The 15,051-nt window shown below is 38.2% G+C and overlaps 1 protein-coding gene across 3 annotated transcripts in view; it reads right to left on the bottom strand.

The window, feature by feature from the left end:
* The window catches only part of LUZP2 (leucine zipper protein 2), a 117,644-nt gene extending 103,000 nt beyond the window's left edge, over positions 1-14,644 (bottom strand). For all 3 annotated transcript variants that reach the window (XR_014955500.1, XM_085579892.1, XM_077784368.2), the window contains exon 1: positions 14,382-14,644. Coding sequence is in view for 2 of the 3 variants with exons in the window: in XM_085579892.1 (XP_085436018.1) it covers positions 14,382-14,443 (62 nt within the window). In the remaining variant the exon portion in view is untranslated. The remainder of the gene's footprint in view (positions 1-14,381) is intronic.
* Between the last annotated feature and the right edge of the window lie 407 nt (positions 14,645-15,051).

The raw sequence follows: 15,051 nt of genomic DNA, 5'->3' as shown, positions 1-15,051 counted from the left end.
ATTTCAGGGTCACTGTGCTCAAGACAGCCTCCAACCACCACATCTCCCACCAGCTCCTCTCTTTCTGTAAACAGGAGGTCTAGTGAGGCACCACCCCAGTAGGCTCTCTCACCAGCTATGTCCAGAAGTTCCCTTCCACACACTAAGGAACCTTTTAGACCACCTTGCCTCTGATATGTTGCATTTCTACAGACATCTGGCAAGTTAGTCTCCCAAAACAAAAATGGCTAGGAATCATGAAACATTAGCCAGCTACGTACAGAATAGTTCATCTCCCTCTTTATCCTGGTTGGATTGTCTATTACAGACTCCCAGTCACGGTATCTACCTTGCTAGCATTCCCCTAATTCTTACAGAGGCTCAATCCTATAAGGCTTACAGTCAAAATACTTCCTAAAGTACAGAGCCACCCCACTGCCTCTCCTTGCTTGTCTGAAGAGCTTGTTGCCCTCCATTGCCGAACTCCAGTCATGTAAGTCATCCCAACACACTTCTCTGATGGCAACTACATCATGTCCTACTGCTGACAGCTGGTATTATCTAACCAGAAGAGTGGGTGGCTTAAAAACTGTCAAGATTCCCGAGTTTAAAAGCTAGACTTTTTCATGGTGAACTTATTTAAAAGCCTTACCCAGTCCTCATTACTTCATGAATGCTGTGCAGGTTAAATGCATAGCACAAGTACTAGTTGGACTGCTTTGCTATTTTTTCCTCCCTGTACTTGACACCTCTACAGCACTTTCACAGGTCTAAATCTATACTGTAACTGGAAAATTTTACAGGCTATATGAACAAGTTTGACAATTGTATCTGTAGACTTTTTTAGCATATTGGTTTTTTTCTTTCAAACAGGGATGACTCCTTCTCCAAGTGCCCTCCACAGAGCACCATGTCACTGACCTCAGATAGTGGGTCTTATATGCGGAGTATTGTTTTCTTCTTTTCTCAGTGCCACAATCTAAACATTAAATATCTAGATTCAATTTTCAACAGAAACATCCTTCAGCTATGATGTGCAACTCTTCCTATTGACTTCAATGCCCAATTACTTACAGATACATACCATTTTTTTTGCCTTGCCTGTTAATTCTGAGAGAAATGGAAATACAGCCGTGCCATGGCTGCATTCTTCACTTTATCATATTAGAAGGCACATTGTTAAACTCAGTACTAATTTGATGAGTGCTGGTATTTTCCCTACTTATATTATGCAGAGGGCTAGCAATATCCTATTTCACTCTTAAACAGAAAACATTTAGAAAAACAAAAGGAAAACAACTTCTAAAACAAAGGCTTAAAATGTTAAATTAATAAATGAACTGGAGCTGTTAAAGTTGTACCTGGGACACTAGGTGCATTGCAACTACTGCAACACCCATTCAGTACTCATTAAGGTACTGAATTAAGAGCAAAATTAAGGTACTCATTAAGCACAAAATTTTCATAAATATCATTGAGAAAAATAAAAAAAAAATTGCACAAACTTGGAAGAACAATGCCTTTTATTTCCCAGAATAAGATGACTCTCAGATAAATATAAAAGGAAGGCAAGTTAGAAAGGTTTGTATACCTGAGAGCTCTTGTGTGTTTGGCAGTGGGATGCCATAAAATTGGGACAGATAATTCTTGAACTCCTTACACAAATAAGTTGTAAGACTGCTGAAGAACAGTCAGAATACCAAATGTTAAAAGTAAAATGGGAAGAGGGCAAAGCCTGAAAGAGTACTTCCACAACATAAGTGACAAAATCTTACATCAAGAGCATCCCTTTTTTCCTTATTTCCCCAGAATGAAATGAACAAGATGCATGAACTTTTCCCATAGAACTCAAGTTAAATATGCTAGCTGGTTACAAAACAAGAAACCTGTTGACCAAAAAAAGACATATCTGTATATTAGGCATTCCACAGTTACTGTTGTTCCACAGACTTTAAAGTGAGTAGTAAATCCAGTGTGCATTAATAAAATATAAAGGCTATAGAGAATGAAGAACTGGAATTCACTCAATGTATGTCTCAGTACTTCAAGGATCTAGATATGAAGCAAATTAAAAAAAAAAAAATTAAAAAGCTGATTTTCACATAAGAAGCTTTAACCCTGAGATTTTCTGAGATTTTAACCCTGAGATTTTAGAGAAATTAGAGCAAATTATCAAAGGCTGAATTTAAAAAAGTCTGTAACTTTCTTGTATTTAAATAAGAGCATAATTATATCTTTTAAAAAGTCTGAGTGTTGTCTTGGTTCTGGTGTTGTTAAACTGAATGCTAATTTCTTATTCTCTTTCCACATGTGCTAGGAATATGCTAGGATATCGTTATACCATCAGCAGGGATTTGTGAACTCAATGGATGTCACAATGACTACAAAGGGATCAAATATGTGATTTACTTAGTAATTATTGAAGGTAATCAAATAATTTACTTAAAACTACAAACTGTTATTCAAGTCTTACTTTAGTGTAATCCTGTCAAGCCACTTAATATTCTCAAGGCTACACATCATCTGAACTAGGCAAATTCCCATGACCTTGTGTAGAATCCCAAAAGATGGTATAATGTGTTTCAACACACTGTGGGAAAGAAAAAGAGGCTACTGGAGAAGGGAGCCGTGCAGAGGCAGGGCAGCACTTTTCCAGGGCAAACATCCTTATTCTAGTTCTTGGAAATAAGCACAGTGCAGCGCAACTCAATGGCAAGAATGAGGCCAAGAAGTGGGCACGGACTATAAAGGTGGGATTAAGACAACCAAAGACCTCTGAAGCCCTCTGACCCATTTCCAGAAAGATCTGAAAGAATGGACTGAGTATGGGAACTAACTTGAACAGAAAGTGAGGAGCTTAGGTTTTCCCACCCTAGAGCTACCTGTAGAAAGGCATCCCCTCATTAAGCTCAACATCCCTCCCTCTCATTTTCATCTTACCACACTCCCATGTCCTTACACAGTAGGACAGGCGCTAAAATACCAATTTCCATGCCAATTGTGTCATTTAAGAATAAAACTTTGGTGAGATTTTGTGGTCTCTGTGACTTTTGTCACCTCTTTTAACCATAACCACCTATGGATCTTGGGTGCACCCTTCCACTTGAGGTTGGGATGTCACACCTTAATCCATAGTGCAAATCAAGAGTTTTGGTGGTTTGCTGTTTTTAGGCTAAAACATCTAAACTCAGTGGTCCTCCCTCATTTTCAATGTTAGTATTTTAAAGACTGCATCTTGACATTCACTATGAATATATAAATATATATGTTTTAATATATTACTGAAAGAGTTATTCTGTTATTCCTGTTTCAATAACGAGAAGATAACAACCTCCAAAACCAATCTCCATTTCTTATACATAGCCTAGACTGTAGCAACAAACATGGATTATACAGGTTTAAACAGAGAATCAGTTTAGTTTATCCAGACACATAAAAAAACATAAATTAATTTTGTTTTCTACCATTTAAAAAAAATTTTTATACTCCAAATGAAGCTGTTGTGGAAATTCCAGGTCTTCTGGATATTTTAAGACACAGGCATTAACACAAGCCTATTAAGAATGATCCTTGGATTAGCTCCAAGATGAAAATACAAATCAAATGCAGAAGAAGCAAACCTTACCGTGCCCATAAACAACCATAGCTGCCTCTTTATAAAGGCAGGATTTCATCAGTTTTTTCACCTAAAACAAGCTTTATATATTAATTCCAACACCAGCTTTTGGAAGAAGAAAATAAAGGAAAGAAAACAGGAAAAGCAATCATCTCGCTTTTCTCCTCCACACAAGTAAGATTTTGAAGCCAAACATAAGCCGCTTCATTTGCTACAAATTATCTTGACTGAAAACTATGCTGCAAGTCAATGAAGTGATGGTAAATGAATGAGCACTCTTCTTACCCATTATCACAGAATGGGTAAAGTTGGAAGGGAGCACAGCAGGTCATGCAGTCCAACCTCCCTGCTTCAGCAGGGTCATCCCAGAGCACATGGCACAGGACCATGTCCAGAGAATTCTTCCGGATTTCTAGAGAGGGGGACCCCACAATCTGGCTGGGCCACTTGCTCCAGTGCACAGTCGCCTGAACAGTAAGGAAGCTCTTCCCCATATTCAGCTGAAGCATAAAAGCACTGGAGCTCTGGAAAGATTCACATCTTTCTATAAAGAAGATTTAGAAGGTTATCTCCAAGCAAACCTTGCAAAAGCTTCAGAGCCTGTTAAGAAGAGAGACTTTGCTTAACACCCCTGTGAGAATTATTTGGAACAACTTCAGGATGTCACACGCTGCTGCAACAAGAGGTTATACTGATAACTGGGCCACGAAGAAACACACACCAAAATTACCAATAGCTGAGTGAGCATTTAACAATACACCAATTGCTAGTTTCTCTTTCAGCAGTGTGACCTATGCTATAATGACAGGAACTAATGGCCATCATCAACATAAATATAAAACTCTGTTGAAATACAAGAAATTTAAAGAAAGTGTACATCTTTTTATACACTGAAATGCAAGACTGTCCAACTGAAAGACTGCAAAAGTGGAAGTTGGCAGAATAATTCCAGGTTAATATATTTACCAGAAACCATACTTGTCTCCAATATAACTTCTTGCATTTGAAGGAAGTAGTACGATATAAAAACCCTCAATGTTACCTGTAGAAATAATTTGGTATTTTTATCTGCAAAAATATAGTCAAATTTGATGCCTTAGCTGTTGAAAAAAAATTCAGCTGTCTTGAGGTACTTAATTCTGTAGAAGCAGATATATACCAATGAAAATTATTACAATTCTGCAATTCTTAATTTCTTTTTACCAGCATACACAATTACACAATGACCTTCTGGTATCTGCTCCAGATGAGGAGTCTTACTGCCAGTTGTTTTCATTAAATTAACAAGAATCAGGTAGGAGTTCTCTCCCTCCTCATTAGTAATGAACACTCAGATTTCCACACATATACAGTATCTATAGAACAGTTTTATCTGTAGAACCCCTAAAGTTTTAGCACTAGGTATATATAATCTATATATATCTATGAAGTTTAAAATGTATGGAGAATAGATATCTGTAGCACAAGAGAACCTGTTCTATTGCCCAAAATTGAAGTGAAAGTGCTAGTTTTTTTACAGCTTTCTTATTAGGAGACTTTCAAGACATATTTTTAAAACATTTTTTAAGCTTTTAAAGAATAAAGCTATGTAAATACTATAATTTCTAAGTCCTGAACAGTAACATGAAGAGCCTAACAAGTCTCTTCTCCAATACTGTCTCTCTACACAAACAGCATTTTTTAAAAATCTTTGTTTATAAAGAGCAGCACCAGATACCTTTAGCATCTGGTAAGATACAGGTAAATAATGTGAATAGTATCAGAATAGCAGCGATATTTCAACTTATTCATTCACTACACAATGTCCCTTTTTACCTACCTCCTTCTAATAGGCACTGAAATTAGACTGTTTTCCCATCACCATCCTTTCATATCCTACCTCATCCTATCAGGTCCTAGAATGGCTCTAGCAGCTTCACAAATCTGACTTTGTAAAGTGATTTTTCTCAATGGTTTCCTTGAATATCAGGTGGTTGAGGGGATTGCTCAGACATGTATGTTTGTTTCTGGCCTACTTGGCAGTTAAACTTCTGAAAACACATCTGCTTATTTCTCCAGATAGGTCCATGCACATAATAACACAAAGGCTCTGTTACAGATACTGAATATTCTTCTAAAGGAATCGTGCAAGCTACATTAAGGATCCTTTAATTCCCTAAAACACTAAAATAATTAAGGCATATTAAATTATTCCATACTGATTCCAAGGTATCATCAAGTTTAATCTAGTGTGATAAAAACTTCCATGTTTTCGTAATTACTGGATAGTATTGTGAACAGTTTCCCATTACATTTAAAAATACCATTTTAACATGTGACATTACCAGCAAGATTAAGCAGCAAAGAAACAAACAATGTTGAGTGAACACTAAAATATTAAAACCTGACTGCAGTATCACCTTCTGTACATCGCCTGTTTTATGGGAATGTCTTAAACATTTACAATTATGTTTTATAAGCCAGTGATGTAGCAGTCATCTCATACAAAGGAAACAGATACTCCTTAAATCCTTGGTTCTGCTATACATGTCCTGTATCTCTTCCTAGTTCTTTTCAGAAGCTATTTAAATGTTGTCAGTTTTCGGTACATATGCAACTGACAATAGTACACACTGGGACATTAAAACAGACAGAAATGCAAGGTTTTTTCTGAGTCAAATGGACTATTATTTCTTTAAAACTAGTCTTACTATTTAATTCTTACAGCATTTTAATTCTTTCTGTGCCCAGGAACAGATAACAATTTGCCCTTGTGGCAAAGGAGCTCCATCTGAGTAAAAATTAGGGAAAAAACTAGAATGTTTGAAACAGGAACAGAGTAAAAGAAATTCATTAAATTAAATTAAATGTCTGCTTTCATGAACTTCCCTGAGTCAAATACAGCACATCTTTGTACCAAAGAGCAGATGGTGATTTTACAAGTAAACAAAAAAGCAGATGAGTCTCTATTCACTATCTATGCACTTGAGGACAGTGGTTTTTTAATATATGAAAGCATATATTCACATATATATGAATGCAGTGATCTCACAGAAAGCAATATTTGAGACTGATTTTTCACCAAATTAAATTGCATAGGCTGCACTAATTCCAACATTAAATATGCTTAAGGAAACAGAAGGAAAGCAGCAATGCTATAATAGGTTCTGACTATTCCTCACTTCACTGTCATTGAGGCACCATTGGTACAGACTAATTACCCAAGCCTTACCCTTTCCATTAAGCCAAATAATCTTATTCCTCAGCTGAGGGTAAAATGAAGACAGCTGCAAGGCTGAACTTCCTAAAAGAGGTCAGAATGAATTCCTAACAATCACAACTATTTGGAATCCCCCATGCCATTTGGCACCTAAAGAATAGTGTAAGTTTAAAAGAATATAGCTCTTGTTTCAGAGTTTCAAAAGGTTACTGAAGTCAACCAGCTGTCTCCTTCTGAAATTCAAAAATCACCAGATTAGACTCTTTCAGCTCACTTGAAAGAAAATCCATTGCAGATTACAGGTATTAAGCCTCTCAAAAATATCTGAGCCCTTGGCAAATGTTGGTTCCTGTCACAGAAGGAGGAAGAAAACAAATCAAGACCAACAAAAAAATCAACAGTATCTATTTTCAGACAAAAGTAACAGGAGCCTCTGTACTCTTCATAGAACAGACGGGTAAAAGTACAGCAGGACTGATGGATTATGCAGCCATTGATAAGCAGTAAGAGTACAGTGGCTATTTTGGACATTTTGGCACTGAAAGTAACAATTAATTATCAACTGATTCGCTTCAGCATAGTATCTCAAAGGTTCAGCTACTAAGCACCTAAACTTACTGCACTCTTGCTGAGTTTCACCTCATCCTGAAAAATACTTCTTAACAAAAAAAACTAAGTGAAGCAGTATAAAAATTAATTTTATTTCTCCCTTTTCAAGTGAGACAGTCTCTCTTTGCACATCGAGCACACATTTCATTACACTGCCTCGAGAGGAAGAAACTTCCTTAACAGTCTAATGCTACCCAGAGCACAGCTGCTGCTTTCCAGTCTTGTCAGCTCTGTTCTTCCACATTTCAGTAAAATCTCAATTTTCTTCCCCATGTTTATTGCCACAGACTAGAAACAAACACATGGCTGCAAAGTCATTCAAACATGATGAGTATGTTGCATATATGGTGGGCATAGAGTAATTTTTGGGTTTATTGCTGCTCTCGGTTCACTGAGCAATTCTGAGGTACAAAGTCACAGCTCCTACTTCTGCAGTCTTTCATATCAACAACAACACAACCACCTGAAGAACTGTATCAACTATAGAGAACTCAACAAATATAAAGCATGAGTAAACTATTTTGTTTACCAGGTACACCAGGTAATTTGTCTCCCTCTCACTACCAAAGGAAGTTACATAAACACCCATAAAAACTACTGATGATTTGTTTATGTATGATTTTACAGTGGTGAAATTACAGAGACTGGGCCCCACCATAAATCCCTGTTTCCCTGTAGTTGCATAGAAGGTTTTGATACTGTCAAAGCAAGAGCATATATCTGGGTCATGGATAGAAGTGTGGTGGCCTGGGAGACTTCTATATGGAGACATTAGAAAGATATTCTCCTGCAGTTCCATCTCCAGCTAAAAGGGAAAGGTTTTAGTTCTGCAATTACATGTGACTCAGAAAATACATACTCCATTTTCTAAGTGTTCAATTTGTCCAAAGCAGATTTACTTTGCATTGCTAACTATGAAAGTGGAAAAACAAAGAAAATCTACCTATTTCCTGCAAGGAAACTGACCACAAATTGACCAAGTATGACCATTCAAAAATAACAACAAGACTATGTAAATGGCTGGAAAAATCAACAATTTGGGTAATACACCCTAGCTGGCAGCAAATGAGTCTTTTCTTCCTAAGACAGCACATGAAAAATACACCAGAATTTTTTGACACTTCTCTACTTTTTTCCATAGAAACTATTAACCAATATCAACAAGTAAGATATCAGTAAATTCTGTACACACCTATTTCTTCAGCTTGTAACATCCATGTACTAATTTTTCTAATGACTGACTGAAGTATTGGTTGTAGCTACAAATACAGCAGAAAAAGAGGGAACACTACAAAAAAAATACTGCTAAGATAAAAACCAGTAAAAGTAAACATTAAAAAAACACCGTAACTATGTAAAGGGGAAGATGAGCAAGTAAGGAAAGAGTAAAGAAAATCATAAAAGTACATAAAAACTGCTATTTGATGAAATATCATATTTATTCTTCAGTTTTTCTAAAATGTACTTGCCCTCCAATGTGTTTGAAATAGCAAATATAACAATGCACATCTTAAACCTTTGCACAATACTAATACTGAAGGATGGTATGAAAATTTTCTTTTGCTTTCTGACGAACATATTCCTTGACTTCCAAATAGAGAATATTTACAACCTGACCCTTACAAGACAGACAGCACACGCATTGTGCAAAACTAGACAATGGGAAGAAACACTGCTTTGACAAGTGGCATAAATGAGATTTCTTTGTCTGCAGAGTGGTACATCATAAGGAACATTGACTGTGAACAGTTTTCTATTAAATATAGAAAATACTATTGAGTTCACAATCTCACTGAAAAAGGGATTACAATTCAGGTTAATATATCCTTATCTTATGTCCTGACTGTAAATTAATAAATGAGACACAGAAAAGTGTCAGCAATCTAATTTTTCTAAACACTAAAGAATACACTAAAATGTCAGAAGTAACTCCTTGGCAAGTCTCTTGGGCAGAAGTGCATTATACACAGCATAACAAGCAGAATTCCAGCATCACAGAAGAATTTTTTTATTAGTTTTTCTGGCCAAACTGAGACTTTCTTTCTGGATTTTTAGTTTAGGTTCATCATCTTAGGTATATGGAGCACCATCAATATTGCCAATGCATTTTTCTCCGTTCCTTTGGCAGCAAGGTGCAAGTAACTTCTTGTTTGCTGCATTAGGCACTTTCTTGTAAGTCATCAAAATAAAGCCACCAAGCCAATCACATGCCATGAAATTATGTAGTTGCACCACTGGTTTAAGCACCCATTATACTTAAACACAGTCCACAACAAAAGCACAAAGTTTACAGGTCTAGTAAGGCCACAAGTCACATCCCATTTAAATACTACGTCTGTACTTAAAAAATAAATATTTACAAGCCATTAACCAAACAATCATCATCATCCACACTGATAGAAATCAGAAAGCTTTTAGGGCCCAGAAAATCTGGACAACAAAACTGTGAACCCTACACAGGAGAAAAATTGTACTTATTACCCTGCATTTCTGAAATAATTCAGAAAGCATGTTAAGAACCTACAGAAAAAATGGTATCACATTTTCTCCTAAATAAGCAGCCTACTACCACTGTGCAGAAATACTCTTCAGTTGAAGGGAAGAGAAGGGACACTACTGGACCTCAGTCTGAGATCTCACAAGTGAGAATCAGTTCTGGCTATTAACATTCAATGAGCCTCTTACTTCAAAGTTTATAAAGAAAGGCTCCATCTACTCTCATATCAGTCTAAATGAAAAACAGCTACTTTCAACATCTGATGATGCTTTTATGACCAAAATGATCTTAAAAACTAGAAACAAAGATTTTCAACTTTCTCTCCATGCCACTACAGTAACATCAGACAGGTTCCTCTGTATCTTTTCCTCAAGTCACAGGCTGAGTTATTTACACACCTTTATCTGAAAGGAGGGAAAAATTATTTTCAAGTCCCTTAAAAATAATTACCAAACCCAACACATGCACAGAAAATAGCTGACCTTAAAAATACATCCAAGGAAAGCTCAACCATTCTCAAGGTTAAATAAGAAATTCATAATTTTTTATCACTTCCAACAATAGGCGTATACCAGATCAACACTGTACATTCATTAATCAGCCTGAAATAAGCACACTACTTTTATCCTGCTACAGAAGATGCATTTTTCTTAAGCCATTGTATTACAGATTGCTTTGTAACACCAGTGCAGTAAGACTGACAATGAACTATACTTTTAGGAAAAAAAATTACTACCAGCTACTTCTCCACAATTAAAAACTTCTGCCATTTACATCCCTGTTGTTTTTACATTTATTTATTGAGTTGCTGTAGCAGAACTATTACAATTGTTAGTGAAGTGCATCTTGTTGCATTTATGGTCCTGTTCTCTAGTAAGAAGCATTGTACTGCAATCAAATTATTCAGTGTCTTGTACCTTTGTCATATTTCACATGTGGACAGAAAGGAATGCACTGTCACAAGAAAAAAAAAAAGGAAAAAAGAAAAGGGAAGCTCTGTTTCACATGAGGCTTCTTCTAAGGAGCTGTATTTTGTTGTTTAGGCAAAAAAAAAATTGGTATACAGCATTTCAATAGTAATGTTCAAATAATATTCAGAGAACTGTCCTTTTAGCTAAAAGTAGGGAGGTCTCACTAGACAAGATCATCTGGACCATAGTTACTGACCCCAATGACTGCCTTCATGTAAGATTCCCTTTTACAAGCATTCCAGCCAGACCATTCAGGTGTCTGGGGCCACAAAAGCAAGCAAGTGGCCACAGAATAAGACCCTGAGCTTATTGTGCACCAAGTCTACCCCCTGAACTCTCAGAGCAGTGAGACTCATTTCTGATGCCATATGAAAACCCTCTATTGTCTTCAGCATCATTTGAAAAAAAAATCAATTTATAACACCACATTAAATCTGCCAAAATTGAAATGTCAAAGGAAATGGAAAAGTGGACAGGAAAACACCAATTTCATATTTTTTACCAAGCTAAATTAATCTTCAAAAATGTTCCTCTTTACATTTTGAAAGACAGATTTTAGAGCAGTAATTTTTACTTTTGCCATCAAAACATACATGTTTAATTGGATAGGCAAATTCAGTTCAATCTTATGACCACTTTGGCACCACAACCAACCAGAAATATGATTAAGACTTATCACTGTGTCTCAAAGCCATACCAAAATCCAGTTTAGATAATGCAGAAAAGATCATTCATTTCAAAATCATGAACTTTCTGTAATTTTATGGGCAATTGATTAATGCGTATGGTTTTAGACCAAGTTTAGAAGTTACATACAATTATGAAATAATGGTGATAGCTTTCCTCTTCTTAACAATGGTATCAAATAAAAAAAGATTACATATTGCCTTAACGTAGCTTAACTCATTAATTCATATTTGGTTGCAATTAGGCTTGAAGACATGCTGAGATCTTTCAAAACTATCAGCATAACATGATGTAAAAAGGATCCCATCACTGCCTGACAAGGAACAAAAATCCAGGAGTTGTCCAACCTCTGCAGCAAGTACTGTGTTCACTATTTTCAGTACCAATGTATGAAATGGAGTACAAACTTTTACCAGAATGAATCCTCATGATGGAAAACTCTGTCCTGTAAAGTTAGTATTTTGCCTTAGCTAAACAATTTCACATGGCAAGATATTGTACCCTGCTTTACTTCAAGAACAACTAGTCCTGCAAACCTACCTTGTCGGGTCCAACCAATCAATTAGGCACAGGTTTACAACAAGCATTAATTGTCAGAGCCAGAATTGCCTTCTGCTGAAAGAGATTAAAGCATAATCTCTTTCCATTAAATGGCATGCTGACAGCATTGCATTTTTTAAACTCCTGTATGTGCTGTTGAAATGTTGAGCTCTATCTTCTACACAGCCAGCTAAAAACTGTCTGAAGACTGCTGAGGAGATTAGACCAGGACTTTTATAAATCTCCAACTCTACGACAGAATTTCAGTCCCCTTTGCAATGAGATGACCAATCTGGTACCAAAACTCACTTTGCAACACATACTATACTTGGGTGGAATTTTAAGGGGAATTTCTCTCCCACTGATCATTTTCATCTCTCAATTACATAACCATCACAGGCCACAACATTGTGCTCTTATGAAAATAGACATACTCCTCAGAATTATGATGTCCATAATTAGCATCCACATGCCAATTTCAACTTCTTGATATTCTTTCCAACGATTTTTTGAAAGTTGAGGGAGGATTTGAATGCATTAAGTTTTTTTAGAACTATCCAGCTTAATTTCTCATACTGGTAACATTTGCTCAAAAAGATAAGGACTCAATTTAGGGCTCCACACTAAATACCTTGACTCTCATGAATGTTCAGGCAGTTTTTAAGCTTTCTATATCTCTTTTCTGTACAGGTTAATCTGCACAAGCTCATGAAAGATACAAACCTGAGTCTGCAAAAGCCAGTTTGGTGCTTCCTCTCCATTTTAATTCTTCTTCCAAGGATGCATCACTCTTTAATGAGCACAAAATTATTAATCCAAATTAATTCACATGACTGCTAGTGACAGTTTCCTTAGACCTTTTATTAAATCAGAAGAATTGAACCACAATCTATTTCTCCAAGCATATATTCCAAAGCACATCAGCATGGCTCACATAGACCAGCACTGTGGAACCCCTAACCAGAAATGTCACCAAAAAATAACAATAAACATTCATTCTAAAGTAAGGCTGTTACTGGATAATTGAAGCAATGCCCTGATTTCTTCCTGCATTCAGACATTTTCCTGTTCAGAAATTTTCAGTTATTATTTGCCTGTGTATGCGCTCCTGCTGCTCCTTACTTGACTATGTAGCAGGCACACATATTTTTTCTTTCCTTTTTACATCTCAGTGAACACCTCATGTTTTAAGCCTTAAAACATGCAGTGCTTCTGCAAAAGGCTGCTTTGATGCCCATTTCACAGGAAGAGACACAGGATAAAAGAAAAAGTCACATTTTCCTGAAAAAATGTGCACACGCTTTACAAGAACATGCTCCAAGAACATGCCTTAGAGACTAATTTCTATTTATTACACACTTATTTCTGTGTTATTATTCCAACACAGCAGAGAAATACCATAGTCAAAATTTTGGTTTGATCTACTGATGAGGAACTGGAAGTTGAGCAGTCTAAACTGTAGTATCATAATAGATCTGGTCTGTATCCAACATTAATTTCTCATCTGTGTACATCAAGACAACGGGACAAAGCTTCACCTTTTCTTTGCTGACAACATAGACAATATACTATCTCTGAGCAACTGAGCAGAACAAATAATCTTATCAGAACACTGCATGGTCAGATCAGGTTTATTTTTAAGCTGCAACAGATTTTGTTCATGTTTTCCTCACACCTACACTTTCACAGAAAGGAATTATTCTAGATTGCAGCAACTTTTTATACATTTACTGGGATTGAGATAATGCTAGAAATACCTTATAGCAAAAAAAAAAAAAAAAATTAAGTCCCCGGTCATTATTCAGATAGAGAATCCTGAGATGAGATTTTTCAAGTGTTTTTAATCTTTTGCACTCTATAAGGGAAAACGTTAGCAATTCTCAGTTTCACCTGTCTGTCGTTCTTCACAATGAAACAGAGTCCGGCTGGTTTAACTGCTCTATATATAAAGCCTCCATTTGTCACTGCCTTGTTACACCCCACAAGCTGTGGATCAAATTACACAGGAGCATCTCTTTCTCAGCATTAAAATAATAATAATAACAATAATAAAACCGATAACCAAACCAAGCCAAAACCCAAACAAACAAACAAAAACCAACCAAGAGCAATCAATCTTGACACGATCAGTAGCCGGCGCGAGACAAGAATCAGAGACGATCTTTGCTCTAAACTTAATACCTCAGTAACACCTGAAATCTGTATTATTTCTCTTCAAAGCGCTGAATCCGAGAAAGGAAACAAAGCAGGAGCACTCTAAGGAAAAGAGCTGCCGGTACTCACCCAGAGCCCAGGACCAGCGCAGGGAAGAGGGGCAGCACGCAGTAAGCAGCGAGGAATTTCATCCCGGCCCTGCTCCGCTTCCTTCACACCGGCTCCTCGCTCCTCCGAGCCCACCTCTCCGAGGGAAGGACCGCGGACAGGCGGAGGGCGTGAGGAAGCTCCGAGCGGGGCCGGAGCTGCGGGCGTGTCACCGGAGGCAGAGCCGCCAGCCCGGAGCGCAGAGCCCGCAGCCCGCCCCAGCCCACCCCGGGCTGCTCCGGCCCTCCCCGCAGCCCGCCCCGCAGCCCGCCCCAGCCCGCCCCGGGCTGCTCCGCCCCGCAGCCCGCCCCGCAGCCCGCCCCAGCCCGCCCCGGGCTGCTCCGCCCCGGGCTGCTCCGGCCCGCCCCAGCCCGCTCCGGCCCGCCCCAGCCCGCTCCGGCCCGCCCCGCCGGCTGCGCCAGGCCGCGCCCCTCAGCGCCGGCCGGGGCGGGATCGCGGCGCGCTGCTGCGAGCTCCGTTCCCTGGGAGCGCCGGGGCACGGCCGAGAATCCTTCCTGCGAGGGAAAAAAAAGAAATTTAAACATTGAGAAACCGCAGAGCCCGCAGCTCGCCCCGCGCTGCTCCAGCTCGCCCCCCGGGCTGCGCCAGGCCGCGCCCCTCAGCGCCGGGATCCCGCCCGTGCGCTGCTCCA

Source organism: Lonchura striata, chromosome 5, assembly GCF_050655825.1.
Source record: "Lonchura striata isolate lonStrDom1 chromosome 5, ASM5065582v1, whole genome shotgun sequence".
NCBI classification, from domain to species: domain Eukaryota; kingdom Metazoa; phylum Chordata; class Aves; order Passeriformes; family Estrildidae; genus Lonchura; species Lonchura striata.
This window is presented reverse-complemented; position numbering and strand designations above follow the sequence as displayed.